This window comes from Tupaia chinensis, unplaced genomic scaffold (genome assembly GCF_000334495.1).
Source record: "Tupaia chinensis unplaced genomic scaffold, TupChi_1.0 Scaffold143645_1, whole genome shotgun sequence".
NCBI classification, from domain to species: domain Eukaryota; kingdom Metazoa; phylum Chordata; class Mammalia; order Scandentia; family Tupaiidae; genus Tupaia; species Tupaia belangeri.
In genome coordinates, this window is record NW_006203493.1 from 237,169 (window position 1) to 252,804 (window position 15,636).

The 15,636-nt window shown below is 45.9% G+C and overlaps 1 protein-coding gene across 1 annotated transcript; it reads left to right on the forward strand.

Moving 5' to 3' along the window:
• The first annotated feature begins 499 nt into the window (after window positions 1-499).
• On the forward strand, window positions 500-9,766 carry LOC102482486 (HLA class II histocompatibility antigen, DM beta chain). Its single transcript, XM_006164540.3, has 6 exons — window positions 500-770; window positions 3,053-3,334; window positions 5,584-5,868; window positions 8,242-8,358; window positions 8,501-8,536; window positions 9,432-9,766. The coding sequence occupies exons 1-6, from the start codon at window positions 716-718 to the stop codon at window positions 9,446-9,448; spliced, it is 792 nt and encodes a 263-aa protein (XP_006164602.1). The 5' UTR covers window positions 500-715; the 3' UTR covers window positions 9,449-9,766.
• Window positions 9,767-15,636: the final 5,870 nt, after the last annotated feature.

A 15,636-nucleotide genomic window follows, 5' to 3' on the forward strand; every position in this document is an offset into this window, starting at 1 on the left:
TGGGGTGGAACTGCTTCCTTTATTCTGCAGTCTTGCTTTGAGACCAGACAACTGTATGCTTTCTCTCTGAGTCCTTCCTTCTCTGAAGCCCTGCCTCTGCCTCCTATCCTGGGAGGTACCTGTGTCCTCCCACGTCCAGGGCGACAAGACAGACCAAGGTTCACATAATAGCTTCCTAGGTAACCTCCCTTTAAAGAACAAGGAAGGTTATCTAGTTCCAGTCTTTCGGGAGGGCATTAAGAGAAAAAAGTTAACCAGTAGGAAGTCCAGGCTGCATACATTTTGGGAATACTGGGATTGTTCCCAACATGATCTAGGAAAACAAATCCACACACTAGTTGTTCCTCAGAAAACAATAAAGAGACCGGGCGTCCCACTGCAGAAGCCTAGGGCAGGATGAGGTTTACCTAGTAACTGATGATGCTATCCTGAGGCACTCTGTGATTTGTCTCTACATCTGTTCCTATTTATTTACCCAATCTGGCAACTCGGTTCTAGACACTGGGTTCTGAGCTAGTAGGAACAGACTTAGTGTCTAGGGGCTGGGTAACCCGAAATTACTCATCTAGGAGAGACCAGGGCACCTAAACAATATTCCACTCAGTGTCTGCAGATCACCTGTTCAGGCTGGGGCTTCTGGGGCAGGCAAGGATCCAAGGCCCCTGGCAGAGACGGTCCAGGGGACTGAACTCCCCGCCCCTCCGCAGAGCAGAGCATGACCACACTCCTGCCGCTGCTGCTGGGCCTCAGCCTGGGGTGCTCCGGAGCAGGTAAGGACATTCCTTCTCCCTTCCCCTGCTTCAGTTTTGGGGTAAGGGCTGTCAATTTAGTTCCTGGATTGGGACATCCCAGATTAATTTGTCTCCCTAGTCTATGTATGTTCCTATAGCACCTTGTATTGTACCTTCACAGCAATTTTAATACTAAACTGCTTAATTGTTTGTGTGCTATATACCCTCCGCTGGAATGTAGGCAAGGACACTGTCTTGGTTCTCGCTGCATCCCACCTCCTAGCACAGTGCCCGGCACAGAGCCGATGCTTCCTAAATAAGGATACAGTGAGTATTTAATAATTTCCAGCACAGAGCAAGGCTGACTCTCTTGACCTTTTTTCTTTCTCAGTATTTACTTTACTGAAGATCTGTGTTCTGAGTAAATCATATTTGAACATGAAAATCTGTCTTTTCCAGCGGCACCCCAACCCTGGTGGCTTGAAAATCATGCAGGGCACATGTGCATGTATGCCCAAAATCCTGACATGAAGGCAGAATGGAGTAAAGGGATTGCAGCATGATCATGCCTCATTGGGGATGGGCTCTCTCTCCTTCCCTCTGGGGAGTGCATATACCTTCTGATGGTGGAAATCAATTTCTCTGCTGCTACCATCTATCCCCGTAAAGTAGGATTCTGAGGAACCCCGGTGTGTGAGCTGGTCATAGGCATTGCCTGTGGAGGGAGATATGTGCCCGACTAATGGTATACCCAAGACTTGGGTTTCCATCTGAATACAGAAAAAAACCTGATTTTCCTCCTCTATACACTCAACACTTCTGTGACCATATGGGCGAGTTTTTTCCTACCCCAGCCAATTCTCCTATACCGGCTGGTGTCCTACAATTCAGTTCAATTATGACACTAATGGGAGTTAACACACACAGGCCCCAGAACTTTTATCCCCATGTCCACAGACTGCTCCCCATTTCAGACACCAGACCCAAGTAGTAGGTCTTCAGGTTACTCATAATTTCTGTGCAACTTGGTTATAAATGACAAGTTTCCACCAACCCCTTCTTGGGGGGCCACAGAACCCAGGGAAACAGTCTATTTGCTATTGCTGATTTATTGCAAAGGACTTTTTAATAGGTATAAATAGGGAGTCAGATGAACAGGCATGAAGGGTGAGGTCCAGAAGGGAGTTGGCATGTGCTGCTCTCTTGGCACATGGATGTGTTTACCACCTGAGAGTCTCCAAACTCCATGGTTCAAGGATTTTTTTAAAAATTTTTTATTTATTTATTTATTTTAATTTGACCAGTGGGAGACACACAGAGAGAAAGAGTATGGGAAAGTGCGAAAGCAAGCCACCAGGTCTGGGACTTGAACCATGGTCGGCCACTGTGGGAGTGTCCACCACCTTAACCACCACACCACCTGTTGGTCCCAATAGCTAACATTTCATGAGAGTTCTTACTATGATGATCATTTTTACTTGTCTTCTGTCATTTAATTCTTATGACATCCTATGAGGTAGATAACTTTATTCGCGCCATTTTATAGGTGAGGAAACAGAAAGAATTATTTAACTTTGTTTATTATTGTTATTATTTAAATTTGCTATAGGGCACCTGTGAGAGAGAAAGAGAGGGAAAGTGAGCAAGCAAGCCACCAGGTCCAGGACTTGAATCACACTTGGCCATGTGGGAGTCCAGTGTCTTAACCACCATGACACCTACTGGCACTGGTTCAAGGATTTTTTTTTTTTTTTTTTTTGAGAGGTTTTCGCTATAGGGCGCGTGCGCTCGCCAGACAGACAGAGAGAGAGAGACATAGAGACAGAAAGCGAGCGCGAACCGCGGTCGACTACGTGGGAGTCCAGCGACATAGCCATTACGCTAACTGCTGGTTCCATGGTTCAAGGATTTTTATGGAGGCTTCATCACATAGGCTTGACCAATTATTAACTCAATTTCCAGCTCCTGTCTCCTTCCCAGAACATAGGACATGGGGATAAAACTTCCAGGCTTTTAATTGTGGCCTGATCTTTTTACTGACCCGGCCCCAGTCAGGAGCCCACCAAGAGTCGCCTCATTAGAACAGAAGACATTCCTTCATCCAGGAACTCCCAAGAGATCTAGGAACTCTATGTCAGGAATCCGGGTCAAAGGCCAAATACCAAAATAAAAGATGCACTTCGTAGCCCTATCACTCATGAAATTCCAGGGAGTTTAGGTGCTTTGTGCCAGGAATTGGGAGTAGAGCCCGAGCATGTATTTTTTCATTTTATCACTCCAGCAGAGAACACTGACCCGATCTCCCTTTTTGGTTCCTCTAGGTGGCTTTGTAGCCCATGTGGAAAGGAACTGCCTCCTGGATGATGATGGGAATCCAAAAGATTTCACATATTGTGTCTCCTTCAACAAGGATCTGTTGACCTGCTGGGATAAAGAGGAGGACAAAATGGTCCCTCTTGAATTTGGATTTCTGCAGCATTTGGCCGGTTACATCGCAGATATCCTCAACCAGGAAGAAACACTGCTCCAGCGCTTGCGCAGTGGGCTCCAGGACTGTTCCACACACACCCAGCCCTTCTGGGGCCCACTGACCCACAGAACACGTGAGGAGAGAGGGGTACAGAGGGGCCGTGGACAAGCACAGTTAGGAGAGGGGGGGCCAGGGAGGAGCCTTTTGTAGGCACAGAAGAGAGCTGGGCAGGAAGGAAGCAGTAATTATGTGGGCCTGGTCTGCACAGAGGGAGAGGTTTGACCCTCAGGGGGAACAAGGTGGTGATAGGGGTGAATGGGGAGTAAGGAAGGGGAGGTGATGTTTGAGTCCAGGAGGAGCTACTGGGGAGTAGGGAGGAGGTCAGGGGCCAGGGCCTCTCAGGAGACAGATCCAAGTCCAACCCAGGGCTGTGTCAGAATAACCGGAATGGCTTAGGCCAAAGCGCTGATGCCTCTTCATCCTGGATTTTGATGTCTAGATCCGGGGCCCTGACAGGGGGAGAGTATTTGGAAAGGCTTCCCTAATCTTTAATCTCTTCTGCTGAGAATGACTTGAGGTTTGTAAAAGTAAACTTGAAGGACAGAGTAGTGCATCTTCAGTTGTGGTTTCTGTTTTTTTTTTTTTGGAGAGTTTTTTGCTATAGGGCGCATACCCTTGCCAGATAGACAGAGAGAGACAGAGAGACAGAAAGCGAGAAATCACCCCCCAGGGGGGATGGCCATGCTGCAGTTCCTTCTTCTCCATTCTCCTCTTGGGATCTTGGGCACGCACGCACACATACCCAGCGTGAGTTTAAGCCACCGGGTCCAGGACTCGAACCACAGTCGACTATGTGGGAGTCCAGCGACATAGCCGTTACGCTAACTGCTGGTCCCTTCAGTTGTGGTTTCTGAACTACCTTCTCCAGAATTGCTGAGGCAGGTACTTGTTGAAAGTGAAAACCCCTGAGGGCCAGCCCCTCAGCCTAGTGGCTGGATCTCATGTGGCCCATGAGATTTGAATCCTGGCCTCGGCAGTTTGAAAAATACGCCCAGCACATGTGAATGTGTGACTCAAAACCCAATGAGTAGACGAACAGAGAAGTGATTGCGACATCACCACACTCCTCTGGGGAGAGGGGTGCTTTCTCTCTCTCTCTCTCCATCTCTCTCTGGCCAGCACATGCAAACCCCTGAAATATTAAAACAAAAACTGGTTACAGCTATACCAAAATTTTAAAAGTCAACCCCTTGGGTACAACTACAGATCTCTTGAATGAAAATATTTGTGGGGGCTGGTAGGTGGCGTAGTGGTTACGGGTGCTGGACTCCCACATGCCTAACTCCAGTTTGAGTCCCAGACCTGGCAGCTTGCTTTCTCACTTTCCTTCTCTGTCTCTCTCTGGTCAAATTAAATAATAATAATAAATAAATAATCCTTTAAAAAATATGTATGGATACAAACTAGGTAATCTGCATTTTATAAAAAATTATTTATTTTTTATTATTATTATTTTAAATTTGCTCTAGGGCACATGTACTCACCAGAGAGCGAGAGAGAGAAAGTGAGAAATCACGCCGCCAAGTCTGGGATTTGACCCATGGTCAGCTATGTGGGAGACCAGTGCCTTTACTGCCATGGCACCGGCTGGCCCCTGGCAATTTGCATTTTTAACATGATTTCTTGGATTTTTATTTAAGGTTTTATTTCAAAAATACCAAGATGGAGGCAAGCAAGAGGGTCACAGAGGAGAATAAACTAGTAAATAGTGGCAATATTAACAATCTCTTTAATTTGGATTAGACTAATTCTAAATTAGAGAGTTAGATCTGAGTTAGGTTTAGTTTTGTAACTATCCAAGGAAAAAGGCAAATTAGTTTGTTAAGCAACATTTGGGAATGACATTTTTTCTGCCTCTACAAATTCTAATTTATAACTTTGGATGACGGTTAGCTTATGTATTTTCTTATTAAATTCTATTTTATTAATTTTTTCAGCTTATATATTTTCAAGGTTATGTATGAGAGATCTTCAAAAAGTTAATGAACAATGCATATTATAAAAAAACTATGCATGGGTTTAAGTTTATTGCAACAAAATAAATGTGTACTTTAATTCCATTTTTCTATGAACTTTTTGAAGTCCACTTGTACTTGAAATAAATACAATGACTTATAAAACACCATGTAGTACAGGCCTGGCCTTTTTTGAAGAGGAAAAAAGAATGAAACAGAAGTAAATGTTAACTTCTCACTTTCAAATTGTGTCATGGGGGCCAAATGTAGGTAGGCAAAATCTATGGAGAGTTGCAATAGGAAAAAAAAATAGGTTGGAGAAAAGTCTAGAATGTCATCGTCCTTCCTGAACATGTCTTTTCTGTAGGGCCACCATTGGTGCAAGTAGCCCAAACCACTCCTTTTAACACGAGGGAGTCTGTGATGCTGGCCTGCTACGTGTGGGGCTTCTACCCAGCTGATGTGACCATCACGTGGATGAAGAATGGGCAGCTGGTCGCCCCTCACAACAGTGGCCAGAAGACTGCCCAGCCCAATGGAGACTGGACATACCAGACTGTCTCCTATTTAGCCTCGACCCCCTCTTATGGGGACACCTACTCCTGCATTGTAGAGCACATCGGCACTCCTGAGCCCACCATTCAAAACTGGAGTAAGTAGACGTCAGGTGGGAGGAATGAGGGCTGAAGCAGAGAGGTACTGAAAGTTGATGACTGGAGAAAGAATAGTAATCTTTGGCAAAGGAAGTGCCAACATTGTAGCAGAGGAAGTGAGATGTGGCTAGATCCGCGACATCCAGAGGGGAGAGCTGAGAATGGGAAGTGAATCTGGAAGAACTTTAGAGGATTTACAGCCAGAGATGGGGACAACGGGATGACGGAATGGAAAGAGCTAGTTACTGTTGTTGCCATGGTGGTGTGGTTGGTGTTTCTGTGTCTGTGTTCGAGGGTGGGAAGGGAGTATGATTGTCCCAAAAGGAGAATGTAGATTAGGTAACCATACTTCCAGGACTCAAAATTGTAACACTACTTTATGTTTCTAAAATTTACTAATCTAGTACCAGGCCAGGAATAGGAGCTGAAGAACTAGCAAAGGTTGAAGAACATCAGGTGACTTATAAAACACCATGTAGTACAGGCCTGGCCTTTTTTGAAGAGGAAAAAAGAATGAAACAGAAGTAAATGTTAACTTCTCACTTTCAAATTGTGTCATGGGGGCCAAATGTAGGTAGGCAAAATCTATGGAGAGTTGCAATAGGAAAAAAAATAGGTTGGAGAAAAGTCTAGAATGTCATCGTCCTTCCTGAACATGTCTTTTCTGTAGGGCCACCATTGGTGCAAGTAGCCCAAACCACTCCTTTTAACACGAGGGAGTCTGTGATGCTGGCCTGCTACGTGTGGGGCTTCTACCCAGCTGATGTGACCATCACGTGGATGAAGAATGGGCAGCTGGTCGCCCCTCACAACAGTGGCCAGAAGACTGCCCAGCCCAATGGAGACTGGACATACCAGACTGTCTCCTATTTAGCCTCGACCCCCTCTTATGGGGACACCTACTCCTGCATTGTAGAGCACATCGGCACTCCTGAGCCCACCATTCAAAACTGGAGTAAGTAGACGTCAGGTGGGAGGAATGAGGGCTGAAGCAGAGAGGTACTGAAAGTTGATGACTGGAGAAAGAATAGTAATCTTTGGCAAAGGAAGTGCCAACATTGTAGCAGAGGAAGTGAGATGTGGCTAGATCCGCGACATCCAGAGGGGAGAGCTGAGAATGGGAAGTGAATCTGGAAGAACTTTAGAGGATTTACAGCCAGAGATGGGGACAACGGGATGACGGAATGGAAAGAGCTAGTTACTGTTGTTGCCATGGTGGTGTGGTTGGTGTTTCTGTGTCTGTGTTCGAGGGTGGGAAGGGAGTATGATTGTCCCAAAAGGAGAATGTAGATTAGGTAACCATACTTCCAGGACTCAAAATTGTAACACTACTTTATGTTTCTAAAATTTACTAATCTAGTACCAGGCCAGGAATAGGAGCTGAAGAACTAGCAAAGGTTGAAGAACATCAGGGACTTTTCTTGGCGTGGGGACAGTGCTGAATCTGGGCTAGTAAAGCCATGACTAACAGACACTTCGCTGTGTGTTCTTGGAACTTATGTCAACACCATTTGAACCCCAGGGTTGGAAGCGATGAAAGGTTTTGAAAAGTTGCACACAAATTTGGGGATTCTTGGGAAAAAAAAAAAAGAAAGAAACGAGGAAGGGGAAGGGGTGTCTTCAAAGAACCAGGAACAGGACCTCAGACAGGCCTCCCCTGTAGGGAGTGCTCAATCTCGCTGGGCATCTGGGAGGGGCATGGGGGAATGGAGAGGCGAGTACATCTCATGTGTTCATTTTGAGCTGTCCTGGGACAGGTCTCCTCTACAGGGTGTATAAGGAGTTCCCCTTGGTGACAGAGTGTTCGTATTATCCTGGGAGAAGAATCAGAGTGGGCCATGACTCAGGGCGAGGCCAGCTGGAGGAGGGAGGGCAGAGAGGTGCTGTGGAGTGGGACGGAGACAGCTCTGAAAGGACACACCAGAAATCTAGACAGGAAAACACACAGTGCTAGGGCAATTCGCAGAATGGAACCATTGGAGGTTAGGAAAGGCGGAAAGTTTAATAGGAAACTGTTCAGATGGAGTGAGTGAGAGAGCAAACATTGCCACCATGGGGACAACAGATGTGTGAGGAAGCCTTGATCCTGATGAAGGTGACTAGGGAGAAAAGAGAGGAAAGAGGGAGGCTCCGCTGTATCAGAGAAACTGAAAGCTGGGAGACGAGTTCACAGGGTTGCCCTAGGAGCGGAGGTCCATAGGATGAGGGGTTTGAGGAAAGGCCATTTCCTTGGGAGAGGTTACTGTGAGCTAGCCCCTTGGAGCTGGGATAAAGAACCTTGGAGTGCTTGCAATAAATTAAGTTGCTCTGAGCCTGAACAACAGGGATTGGTTCTAGAAGGTTTCTTTCTTTCTTTTCTTTTTTTTTTGCAGCATCTGGGCTGTCCCCCATACAGACGGTGAAGATTTCTGTGTCTGTAGCAATTCTGGGCCTGGGCCTCATCATCTTCTTTCTTGGCCTGGTCAGCTGTCGGAGAGCGGCCCCCTCCAGTGAGTGACCACCCTGAAGTCCCATGCCCTCTCCTACTCCCGGTCTTGGTTCACTTTCTCATCCCTACCCCACTTGCTGTGATTAACACTAGATACGTTTTTCCACAACAACGGATCTGACCAAGTATCTTCCTCTTTCTAGGCTACACTTCCCTCCCAGGGTCCAATTACCCAGAAGGTAACCTCTCTGTTGGTCTGTTTGCCTACGGGTCCTTCGCGGGGGTACAGGCTGGAGGGGGTCTGTGTTGAGTTCAGCTAATGGTGCTTATGGAAGAGGTGGGCGTCCACTGGATCTAGCAAAGGGAGATTTAAGATGCCATTGTTGGGATTAGAGCAGGAAAGAGGAGAGCCTACATCCTCCTCTGCTACCCAGTGGAGCACCTTTGGAGAGGAGGCTGAATGTGGTCTCTCTGTATTAGTCATTGAAGACCTACCATTTCTAGTATCACTGTATTTTTTTAAAAAAGAATTACTTGTTTTATTTATTTATTCATTTATTATTATTTTTTTGAGAGGTTTTCGCTATAGGGCACGTGTGCTCGCCAGACAGACAGAGAGAGACATAGAGACAGAAAGCGAGAAATCATCCCCCAGGGGGCATGGTCACGCCACAATCCCTTCTCCTCCATTCTCCTCTCAGGATCTTGGGCACGCACGCACACGTGACTGGCGTGAGTTATAAGCCACTGGGTCCGGGATGCGAACTGCGGTCGACTACGTGGGAGGCCAGCGATGTAGCCATTATGCTAACTGCTGGTTCCCATCATTTATTATTTATTTTTTAATATGGCTAGAGAGAGAGACACACACACACACACACACACACACACAGAGAGAGAGAGAGAGAGAGAGAGAGAGAGAGAGAGAGAGAAAGAAAGTGAGAAAGCAAGCCACCAGGTCCGGGATCCGAACCATGATCGGCCACGTGGGAGTGTCCAGCACCTTAACCACCATGCCACCTGCTGGTCCCCAGTATCACTGTATTAAGGGCTCTGGCATGGGCTGGTTACAGGGACAAATGCTGGGGTCAAACCAGGTCAAAGACTACTTACCTCCTTTTTATTTTTCCACAGGACGGCACATTTCCTAGAGGTAGAATCTTACAACTTCCACTCCGAGTGATGCTGCCATGCCTCCCAACCTGTTGGATCCTGCCCCAGATTTCTTGGATTCTATGGTTTCTCCATCTAATTCTTTGAATTTTAGTCTATACTCTGTATAGACTAGCAACTTGGAGAAACTCACTCCTGGGGATATCCTATAACCAAATTATTGTCCAAAGCTATATTTTGGGTGCATATAATCTGGGGGAGGGGAGTAAAGACTTCCCTAGGGCCTACTATGCTACAGATGGCAAAGAGTCCTTGGTGAGCATCTGTGAGAAATAAACTCTAGTGGAAATACTGTCTTTCCAAGTCTTTTTCTGGGACCCTGGGGGAAGGAATAAGGGCAGGGCAGGGGCTGAGGCTGGCTCTCTCCCTGAGTGGAAGAGTCGGTGCCCCCTTCCAATTTCCCATCTAGACATGACAGAATTTGGGCCAGTTTTCTGATTTATAGTTCATAAGAAGAAAGTAAACCACGCTAGGATGTAATTGTGGAATAATAGAAAGAGGATTAGCAGTTTATTTACTTTCTAAGAGATCTTATGAGGATTAAATTAGTTCATACTTGTAAGTGGCCAAGACCATGGCCTGACACAGAGCTGTGATCAGTTTTTCAACGTTCTGAGTGAGGCTCTACACGCGGCCTTCCATCTAATCCTCGCCACAGCCTCAAGGCAAATTCAGGGGGCAGAGTTTACCTTCAGACTTGAGTTCCAGAAAGTTATTTCTTCCGGACCGTAAATGGGAAGGAAACAACTGTAGTGCTTATTTCTTGTAAACTCTGGGCTAAAGGCTTTACGTTCATATCCTTCTCATCTCACAATAACCCCATAAAGAACAGATTGTTTCCCTCCGTGCCACAGACAAGGAAGTGAGGTTCAAGAGGTTAAACAATGGGGCTGGCTTTGTGGTCCAGTGGTTGGGGGAGCCAGATCCCACATGGCTGAGCACACACTTCGAATCCCAGTCCCAGAGTCTTGAAAAACACAGGGGGCATGTATGTATGAATGCCCGTATTCTAACAGGATAGAGAAGGGCTTGCAGCATGACCACATCCCGTTGGAGGATACTTTCTCCTCTCCTTGTCTCTCTCGCAGTTTCTCTCTGGTAAGCACACACAAATTGAAAGAGAAAGAGTTGAGGAGAGAGAGGTTAAATAACTTATCCAAGGTCAAAGAACAGATCCTCTGTAGGATGTTTGTCTACCTGAGCTGGAGGTAAGTAGGTTACTTTATTCTGGAGCCCCTCATGCTGGTGAACACCCCTCTCTAGAGGGCTATGTTCTATTCCTTTCTATACCAGACCCAAGGGGCATCTAGTATTGAGGGACAGATTTCACTCTGTAGGCACACTGGCTGGTTAGTTTTACCGGGAAGGCAGACATTCGCTAGAAACAACATTGAGCTGTGGAATTGCTTTTGGAGTTAGAGTTGGGTACCCAACTGCCAGCGAGGGAAGAAAACCAAAGACATGAAAAGAAATGAAGACCAGGGGAACTAGCAGATGGACTAATGGTTACATCACTGGACTCCCACGAGTCGACCACAGTTCATGTACTGAACCGAGCAGCTTAAAACTCACGCCAGGCGCCTGTGCGTGCATGCCCAAAATCCCAAGAAGAGAATGGAGAAGGGATTGTGGCATGACCAGTCACCCTGGGGGTGGGGCGGTTATGATTTCTCGTTTTCTGCCTCGCTGTCTCTCTGGTGAGCACATGTGCCCTGATAAGCTTAGGAGGAGGTCAGAAGGCAGACTACACAGAGCCTTCCTGTGGGCTCCTAACCATAGTGGGGCAGGTGAGAGGGCTGGTTGTAGGGGTTAGAACCCTCTGCCCCTAGACTCTTTCTATCCTGCTGGGAGACTGGAGGAGCGTAGGAATAGCACTGTTCATACAAATCTGATGTCCAAAGGTGCTCCGTGTTTGCCCAGTTGATGAATTGATCTTTAGCATAACTGATCTCCCACAGGGATCCTTGTGATTGAGGCATCTCATCTGGAGTGAATTTACCAAAGAAGTCAATAAGACTGAAAAGTGTTTATGAATTCAAAAGGTCATTCTCTGGCTAGGCCATATGAGACAGGAAGGAGAGCGTTGTGTGCTGAGGAAACCAATTGGTAAATAGAGGCTCAGAAATTAATCTCTACAAAGTCGACCAGTTTCATGTTTCATTTTCACTTTCCTATTCATTGTACTTAAAAAAAAACAAAAACAAAAACAAACCAGAAAATTTATTTTGAAATTCTAGTCTAGTCTGGTGGTGGGACATTGGGCTTTGTCTATGTGTGACAGTTTTGTAGGAGAAGTTGCACATGTGAAAGGTCTAGGTCTGGCCATAGCAATTCGAATAAAAGTGACAAGACCTCTGGGGAAAGGAAGGACAGGGTCAAATAATCGAATAGCTTCCAATTCTCCAGGAGATTCCCCAGACAGGCTTTTTTTCTTTTTTTGTCCTGACTTTGTAGATTCTTTTTTTGTTTTATAGGGAAGGTTGTCCCCTTCTAGGTAAGGAATAGGAAAAAGTGGTCCATAGATTTCCTGAGATCTGGGAAGCCAGATTACTATCGGTAGGAAAGGGAGTCCATTTGCCACCACATGAGGCAATAGTGGTGCCTGGAAGGATAGAGGGAACTCCAGAACCATGAAGGGGAGTAGAAAATCAGACATGATGAAATGCCGAAAAGGTGTGTGTGTAAGGGGGCAGGAGGAGGAGAGGGAGAGGGGACAGTGAGGCAGGAAGAAAGAGAGTACGGGGAGAAAGGTTGGGAGAGAAAAAGTGAGTAGGTAGGGCTCTAAGTTATACCTAATCCCAGTGACACAATGAATGGTTCTTTTTCTCAAAGTTTTGCTTACTTTAAAAGCTGAATTTAGAACTGGACCTGAACTTCAAGGTCATCTAGTCCAGCCCTCTGCCTGTGTCCATGAGCACACATAGTGCAAGCAGTTCCTTAACCCTGAGAGCAGACGCTAACACTTCAGGAAAATGTGTTGGGCCCGAGTTTAGTGTTTCCTTGGACCATGAAAGACAAGGGAAAGAAACCCCAAATTCACAATAGGAGGGTGTATCCTCCGTGTTTTCTCCTGAGGAAGAGTGTGTTTCTGGGTTCCAGGTTCTCCTGGCCTCCCTGTGTATACACACATTCATGTCAAAAAGAACAGACAAGGATTGGCATTTCAATTAATATCTATTTATGAAAATTATATTTAGATACATTTTTTTCAAATAATTGTTTCCAGAGTAAAACTGGGTGAATCAGCTGACAGATGAGGGACTCACTGGCTCTTCAGACCCTTCTCCCATTGCACATGAGTTTCCAGGAGCCACTGGCCAGGCTGGTCCTGGGCAGGAAATGAAGAAATGGCTTTTATCGTATCAGTTTCAACAGAAAACAGACGGTACATTCAAAATAGGATAGTTGGAGGGAGTTTATTTATAAGGCAGTGCTTTCAGAGACGTGGTTGGAGGACCGTGCAGTAACGTGGAGCTAGCAGCAGTGACTGTGGCTACCCCTGTGCAGAGAGGCCAGGGTCAAGGCGGGTTATCAGAGCTCAGAGGGAGCAAACCCCGCAGAGCTGCCACCTTGCCGGGTCAGTGCCCTCAGCCAAGGGACAGAGGCAGCGCAAGGTGACCTTGTAGGGAGGAGCCAAAGGAATAGGGGTGCTGCCCTCCTCCCTCCACTCTCGGGCCGGGCCGGGAGCCCAGGGGCCTGACAGCTGAGGGAAGTGTGCAGAGTGCGTCCGGAAGGACAGACGGAAGACAGTCTACACACAGCGAGAAGGAAAGAAACCAAGGTCAGGAGTGGGGCTGAGGGTGGGGGAGAAGTATAAAACTCGGGTTTCCTTTGGCCTTGACAGCAATGAAAAACTCAGTAGCAAGAGGAAAATAAGTATGTAGTTTTCCAGTGGAAATTTTGGGAGAATACTCATTTCTCATTCTGCCCTCTCCACCCTCTCAAGGTTTAAGTAACTCTTTGTGCATCTGTATTTTTTTTTAAATATATCTTTTTATTGTCAAAGTTAAACTTGAATTTCGATTAAGGTTATACTGAACATGTGGATGAATTTGGGGATAACTGATTTCTTTTGAATATGAAGTCATTCCTTGCAAAAGCAGAGGGTATTTTCCTATATATGAAAATAATTTATTTGCCTTTTATAGTGATTTTTTTTAAAATTCACTTTTTGCAGTGGTCATTTGTGTGTTCAGTTCATTCTTAGCTGACATTGTAATTTTATTTTCTAACCAACAATTTCTGGTGTAAGAAATAAAACCAATTTTTAAAAAATGTGGTTAAAAATATAACATAGTATTTTCCATCTTAACTATTTTTTTTTTTCATCTTAACTAGTCATGTGGGATCTTTTTCTGCAGTATTAATTACCCTCACAAAACTGCGGAACACTTTCATCTTGCGAAATCAAATTCTACACCCTTTAAATAATTCCTCATTTCCTCTTTCCCCCAGACTGCTAGTAACCGTCATTCCACTTTCTGTTTCTGTAAATTTGACTACATTTTACATCTCCTATTCGTGTAATAATCCAGTTTTTGTCTTTTTGCGACTGGCTTATTGTACTTCGCATAATGTCTTTAACGCTAACTCATGTTGTAGCCTGTGGCACTATTTCCTTCCCTTTGGAGGGCATGCATTCTCAGATGCCTGGGGTGTTTCTCACGCCACTGGGTCTGGGACTTGAATTGCAGTCGGTCATGTGGGAACCAACTGCCTTAGCCTTAACCACCGTACCACTGGCTAGACTAGCCTTCCTTTTATTTTTTTCTTCTAAAATTTGTTTCTTCCTTAAACAAGAGAGTGAGAGTGTGCACACCCAACACTTTTTTTTTCTTTTTCTTTTTGCCATAGGAACAGAAAGAGACAGACAGAGCGAAAGTGAGAAATCCCCCCTCAGGGGATGACCATCCCACAATTTCTTCTCCTCCCTTCTCCTTTTGGGATTTGGGGCATTCACACACACATGCCCAGCGTGATTTTCAAGCCTTTGGGTCTCGAATTGTGGTCGGCCATGTGGGAGTCCAGTGCCTTAACCAACACGCCCCCTGCTGGCCCCAGGTAGCGGAGTCTTGATGCTGTGATCCACCCCAACCTTCAATCAGGCCAGGATCATGGGCGTACGTGGGCCTGGCATGCTCAGGGAGGTCTCTGGACTTGAAATGGGAATCTTCCCATGTGGGATTGCCTTGCAGAGCATTGTTTTACTGCTGTGCCACTGTCTGCCCCCTTTCTTTCTTTCCGTTCCTTTCCGTTCCTTTCCTTCTTTCCTTTTTTTTTTTTTTTTAAGAGGTTTTTGCTATAGGGCGCGTGCACTTGCCAGAGAGACAGGGAAAGACAGAGAGACAGAAAGTGAGAAATCACTCCCCATGGGGGATGGCCATGCCACAATCTCTTCTTCTCCATTCTTCTCTTGGGATCTTGGACATGCACACACACATACCCAGCATGAATTTTAAGACACCAGGTCCGGAAATCGAACCACGGTCCACTATGTGGGAGTCCAGTGATGTAACATCACACCATCTGCTGGTCCCCCTTTTTCCAGATTTTTGCCATAGGGTGTGTGCACTTGAGAGAGAGAGAGAGAGAGAGAGAGAGAGAGAGGGAAAGTGAGAAATCACCCCCTGGGGAGATGCCACGTGGCAATCCTCTCTCCTTCAGTCTCATCTTGGGATTCTGGGCTTGCACACATACATCCAGAGTGCTTTTCAGGGCACCAGGTTCAGTACTCAAACCCATGGAGTTGGCCATACAAGATCCAGTGTGCTAACCACCATGCCACCTGCTGGCTCCCTTTCTTTTTTTTTCAGGCTGAGTAATATTCCATTGTTTGCATAGACCTCATTTTGTTGAGTCATCTGCCAGTGGATGTCTGTGTTGTTTCCTCTCCTTGTCTGTCTTGGATAACACCACTAGAAAAGCATGGGTGTGCAAATCTTTGCTTAAGTTCTGGTTTCTAGTTCTTTTGAGGTTACACCCAGTAGTGGGATTGCTGGGTCATATGGTAGCCTCTACTTTTTATTGGCTGAGGAACTTCTGTACTGTTTTCCATAGCACTTGCACCGTTTTACAAAACCACTAACAATGTCCAAGGATTTCAGCTTTTCTACATCATTGTCAACGATTATTTTCCCCTCCTTCCTTCTCATGCCACCTTCCTTTC

Excerpts from the sequence above, each read along its gene's own strand:
- LOC102482486 (XM_006164540.3), top strand. The coding sequence starts at position 716 with ATGACCACACTCCTGCCGCTGCTGCTGGGCCTCAGCCTGGGGTGCTCC. Across the intron at positions 771-3,052 it reads CCTGGGGTGCTCCGGAGCAG|GTGGCTTTGTAGCCCATGTG; the intron begins GTAAGGACATTC and ends TGGTTCCTCTAG. Across the intron at positions 3,335-5,583 it reads CCCACTGACCCACAGAACAC|GGCCACCATTGGTGCAAGTA; the intron begins GTGAGGAGAGAG and ends TCTTTTCTGTAG.